We start from the raw sequence: 5992 nt of genomic DNA on the forward strand, positions 1-5992 counted from the left end.
CCCCAGGGCCCAGGGCCGGACAGCAGGACATGTGATTCATGCACAGAGTGTGGCTGTCAAATCATCGATCAGATGATGTAGCTATGATGCTAAGGCTGAAAGTAAGAAGCGAAATTCCACAATGCTTGATACTCAACTGTGACGATTCTGTGTGTCTTTCCATGTGGAAAATGCCTCCAGATTTTACAACTGATTTTAAATATGCTAATTTTACATCTTAGGGAGTCATTTCAGAACTTAGCAAAATCCAGCAGGACCTTGTTAGGCCAGACTGGAGCACAAAATATGGACCTCAGTATCCAAACTTAAGAGACATTTTAATAGAGCCGTAGATTTGCAGCAGAAATGTATTCATTGCATTGAATCAGCCTAGGCGTTTGGTTGCTGTTCGATAACTGCTCATTGTATTACAGTGTCTACATTTACACTTGTTGTTGGGGTAGTTCTGCCCCTAATTGTGTATTACCCCGGCTGCTAGTTTTTGATGTGAAGAGATGTGTGATAATGGTCTGTACTGCTGGTAGATACGGACTAAGAAGCAGAGCTTTTGTGTCTGACAATGAAGCCTTTTTGCGGGAGTCAGCTGAGGAGAGAGTAAGAGTTTCTTTCGAAGGCGTCAGGTGGCATCACCGCCATTCGGTGTTCGCCGAACCATGAACCATGTGGGAGGCTTCAGCTCCATGATGTCCTCCTGCCACCTGGACAACAGCGGGTGTCTGTACCAGCGTTTTAGCCCCTCTTATGAATGTATCCCGGGAAGTGACCATCAGAGACAAGAAGGCTTACAGCGAATGTGCCCTGATTAAAAGATCAGAGCTGATGTTTGCACACTGAGGCGATTCAAGGATTATTATTGAATTTTAAATTATGTAACAGACAGAGCAGGGGCGTATGGGGGAGGTGGGTGTATTATTCACCATATTGCTCTTGTGCACATCTGGTACCATTTTATGCAACGGGCCTGCGACCCACGTTTTTTCTCGCTGCCTGTGGATGAGCAGGTGGAAACTTGAGTATATAGTCATTAAACATTTAACGCAAGCGGGACTCAATGGTTAAAAACATAAAGATTATAATGGAAGAGAATAAATGGTCTTGCTTGTAGGGATGTTGAATAAGTTGGTCTTACAAAGCGAGCCGGTGTGAGCTCGGGATGTGAGTAGAAAAAAATCATGAATCCACAATCGGTTGTCCTCCCTTCTAGGGAGGCCCTTCCAGGCTACATGTATCAGAAGGTTAGGATTTGAGGAATATATGGGCTGCTGTTACAGCCTCCAGTCCGCCTCTCTGACTTTCTGTGGCACCTGGGACCTGCTCACAGTTGACATTTAACTGAACTGCCTTAAAAGCAGTCAGACGCACCACGGACAGCTAAGGTGAATTTTCTGGGTGTGCAGTGCGTAGCTCAGAGAGTTAGAAAGGTTACTGGTTTGAGTCTTCGTCCTCGGCAGATTAACCGCACGTCCATTCGGCCCTTGAGCAAGACCCTTAAATTCCTGCGGTGCTCCTGGACTCTGGATAAGCAGCCTGACCCTGTGCTCAGACCACAAGTTTGCCCTTTGCCTATATTTATGGACAGTATTGCTCATAAAAGTAATCTATTACTGAAAGAGGTGGAAATTCAGGTCCAGCGACTACAAATCCAGACTAAGGTTTTGTTTCAACCAACCAGCTGAGTAAAAAGAGTCACAGTCACAGAGGACTCAACCGGTTGGTTAAAGCAAAACTTTGGCCTGGATTTGTACTTTCTGGACCTGAACTTACTTTTTGGGGTCACATCCCGAACACAGCTCCTGTGAATGTCTCAAAGGAAAGCAAGATGTGAAAAGAGCATTTCAATCTGCTTGTGCAAATTGCAAATAAAGCACCACTTCATTAATTCATATATTTACTTAGTATGTTGATTACAAATATGTAATGAAATAACACAATTCATCCATCGCTATTATAAAACAAGAGGCACAAAGAAAAATGTTCTCAGGAACTGCGGAACCCGTTTGGCGTAAACACTACATCGTTCTTTATTAGGTCCCTCACACATTCACTGTGATGTTGTGACATCATAATCATGACTTTGAATGGTCTTGTGTGTTAAATCTAGATTTATGAAATCATAGGTATGCAAGCCGTGGTCCTAGACTGGAGAAGCTGTTGTGAAGCGGATGAATGGATGTTTTTCCAAAAAAGAAAATCCATTTTCCTTTATGCTCACCTTTCTGAATGGAGGCCTCGGCGTCCACTGCATAAGCAATATCTCAGCCTTCATACCCCAGATACAGTGGAAAAGACGTGTTACTTTAGCACACACTGTTTTTCTCTGATGAAAATTCACTGCCCCTCTGGTTGATTTTCTTTTCACAGCATGGTCCTCACTAATGGAGAGTGACCTTTTTAAACACCCTTGGGAGTGCAAATGGCAGGTTAATAGATCACTGATTTGTGGTCTATAGATGGGGGAAATTGGGGAAAAAACATAAGAAAATGCTTAAAAATGTAGGTTCCATTCTTTTCTTTCTGAAAGTACAGACTCCTGCATAGATTCAAACCTGATAAGACCAGCCGTAATTGCCCCCGTAGGATTGAGGCCCGCGAGCAAGATAAAATGTTCATACTTAATTGGAGTCTTACAGTACCCTGTTCTTAAAAGTCCAGGGCAGAGGAGACAACGCCTCCCACACTTTCGCCACAAAAGGGGATACATCAAATCTTCTAGATCGAGCTAAATGACAAAAAAAACTACGTTTAATAGACCTTCGACGGTGACGTGATGCCTGGCGATTTTATTTATGGCTGCTTTTAAAACTTAAATAAAATGAGGTACCAGCTGCTCGATGCCCGTCTCCGACGGCTCGATTGCGTCTCTGCTCAAAGCTGCGCTTTTCTCGCCACTTGAACGATCCGGACCAATCGAAGTAAAGACCCCCGATACAGATGGATCTAAATGGCGACAGAACTCAGACGCCACTCTTTTTTAAAAAGTACAAAATGGACGTGTTTTCTATGTTATCCTAACCCTGAGATCAGCATTTCACTCTCATTAATGCTCATCACTGAAAGCTCACAGCAGGTACTATAAGCATAGCTGAACCGCAGTGATAAAGATATAAGGCAATAATGTTGTCATATGTCGAACATCCTTTTGCTGTAAAAAAAAAAACAAAAAATCAAATATGAGCTTATAACTTTTCACTGCTACTCAAAATAAGCAAATGCATTCTTTGCAAAGCTTGATTGGTAAGATTATATTTGTAAGTATTATATGCAATTACATAATATTAACACAATCGTTATAGTGAATTTTACATACAACCCTGTGTTTGATCTATTGCTGAACATATTCATTATGTCCCACTATAAATCCATACTGTACATACATTCATCCATCTTCCATCCTCTACCCCAGTACATGGTCTCACAGAGTACTACTATAATTGTCAGGCAATGATATACAATAAAAAAAAAAAAACAGATGCATTTTTAACTACTCAGACAACTGTATTTTTCATAACGAGCAGCTCTTTGTTGATAAATGTCTCTTTCACCCAGAAAATGCCACACAGTTTAGACTAGCAGGTATCATCCGCTAATTGCTATAGTAATTCTCAGGACAAATTTGGGAACCTTCAAAGTAGAAGGCAAACTTTTGAATATTTAATGAACCCTTTTAATTCAGAATTAAGTGATCAATTGTCATTGTTGACAGACCACAGTTGAAAAACAACAAAATGTGTCCTCTGCACCCAGGGAGCAGTGCTTGGGGGTAGAACTATACGCAGAGTATCTCAGTGGTGGCTTGCTGGTCAGGGATTCAAATCTGCAATCTTTCAATTACAAACGTGCTTCCCTAACCATCAAGCCACCACTGTCCACATTGTTAAAGTTACTTGTCAAACAGTCACTTTCCCATTCATTCAGATTTTACTTGTGCGACTTACGGGACACTGAACACCTTTGTGTATTTACGTTTAATTTATTTGCATTTACTCTGTTTATCTTTTGTCCAAAGTGAAATGCATGCTGTTGAGGTATTGACTATGCATATGAGCAGCTAAGTTGAGCTTCCAATGAATAACCAGGTTCAACTCTATAGCAGCGAGAGCTTTACAACACCTTTCACATGGCAAGAATCTAATAAGACAACTATCAAAAGATGCAGTGCAATGCTAAGAACATTCAGGGCACATCAAGTGGTGTGAGATAGTTTAGGTGTATCTGGAACAAAGAGGTCTTGACTTATACTTGTAACTAATAAACTTTAGCTCATGAATCAGCAGTGGACATACATCAGACACACATGTGGTCATGTAGAACTTGGCTTAGTGTCCTGGAGTCGTCTTCTCTTTGACCTTGTTCTCTGGCACCTTCAGGCACTCCAGACAAGGATACTCATCGATGAAGAGGTTGTGAAGATGGAGAAGACCCTTCCAGAAGGTCTTCTTGCCATAAATGAGTAGCAGAGAGCTGGCGGCAGTATAGATGGAGGAGAACAGGATGGACAGCATCATGACGTTCTCCATCTTGGCAATACTCATGTAGTACACGTAGAGGTCCACCAGCAGGAAGCAGAGGAACACAACCACCAGGCCAAGGTTCATGTGAATCACTCGCATCTCAGAGCCCAGCTTGGGGGTGTGAAAGCCATTGTTGCTGGTCTTCATGTGATGCAGGTGGATGGCCAGGTGGACGCTGATGGAGATGCTGCTCTTGAGCATCAGCAGTCCAGGGATGACGTCAGAAATCAGGAAGTAGTAAATTACGTAGATGGTTCCATTTAACCCGACTGGAATGATTGAGCTGCAGAATTCATTTTCGATGGTTTTGTTTAAAGGGGCGAGTACTGTTACCAGCGGCATGCAGGTAATGAATCCACACACAGGGATGGCGATGACCACGGTGCCTACATGCTTAAGGAAAGCCTCCTGGATCTTCGTGTAGCAGTGGATGGGCTCAATCACTAGTTTTGTGCTGTAGAAGAAGGTCAGGAAAGCGGTGATCCAGATGATGGAAAATTTGAGGCTGAAGACTATCACCAAAATTATGGAGAAGGATTGCTCCTGCAGCATACATTTCCTGTCCAGCTCCTCCATTGTCATCCAGATGTAGGAAATGATCTGGTGAAGGATGTTGGTCAGTGACAATGCTGAAATGATGGTCTCACAGGGCAACCAGTGGCCGTTCTGCCTGTAGCCATGGAGGCTCATCAGTAGGATGTAAAGGTTGAAGAATATTGTGAGGATGGCAGTGAAGCCAACCAGTACCCAGATGCTCAACTCGGTACTATTCGACAGCATGTTCTTCAGTTCCCTTTAAAGGTTTTATTTCTCAGGCTTTAGACAAGAGCAAATGCTATAGCATGTACCACGAGATATTACAATCGATACTGTGACAACTGATATCCCTTAACAAGTAGAGGTATTTTGACCTACTGGCATCAAAGTACTTGAGGTACTTCTGACTGATATTCGAGTCCTTTCACTGCATGCACTCTAATGCAGAAACTCCAGTAGATGGGACAAGAAGACTATGAAGAAAGTTTTAGATATTTTAAAGTACCTTATGTAAAGCATATATTCTCACATGCAAGGCATATATAATTTCAAATCATTTGTATGCATAATCCTACTTTTAAATGGTTACAACTATGTTTGTGAGCCGATACAGCTTAATTCCTCCACTTCATTTCATTCATAAATCCATTCAGATTACCCGGCCCACTTATTTCTGAACTTTCAGCAGTGTCCTGGATATTTTAATTACTTTGGGGAAGAGAAAATGATGTATTACATTATATTGCCAGATAACCAGTCAGTTAAACTTTTCTATCATTAGAGTGAATGTCCTGCATTGTTTACCTAGATTGATTTCCTTTCAGAATTCTCCCTCAGGCTGGAAGTGACTCAAGTCCATTACTCAATCAGAAATTCGATAGAAAAGCAGTTCACCCGTCCATCAACTCCCATCGAGCAGCATGTATGAGAGTAATACCCACACG

At 42.1% G+C, this 5992-nt stretch overlaps 1 protein-coding gene across 1 annotated transcript; it reads right to left on the reverse strand.

Annotated features, from left to right (window-relative positions):
- Positions 1–4316: 4316 nt before the first annotated feature.
- Positions 4317–5299, reverse strand: LOC125718591 (uncharacterized). Its single transcript, XM_048992475.1, has one exon. The coding sequence runs from the start codon at positions 5289–5291 to the stop codon at positions 4317–4319; it is 975 nt and encodes a 324-aa protein (XP_048848432.1). The 5' UTR covers positions 5292–5299.
- Between the last annotated feature and the right edge of the window lie 693 nt (positions 5300–5992).

The sequence above is a fragment of the Brienomyrus brachyistius genome, chromosome 2 (genome assembly GCF_023856365.1).
Source record: "Brienomyrus brachyistius isolate T26 chromosome 2, BBRACH_0.4, whole genome shotgun sequence".
Taxonomy (NCBI): domain Eukaryota; kingdom Metazoa; phylum Chordata; class Actinopteri; order Osteoglossiformes; family Mormyridae; genus Brienomyrus; species Brienomyrus brachyistius.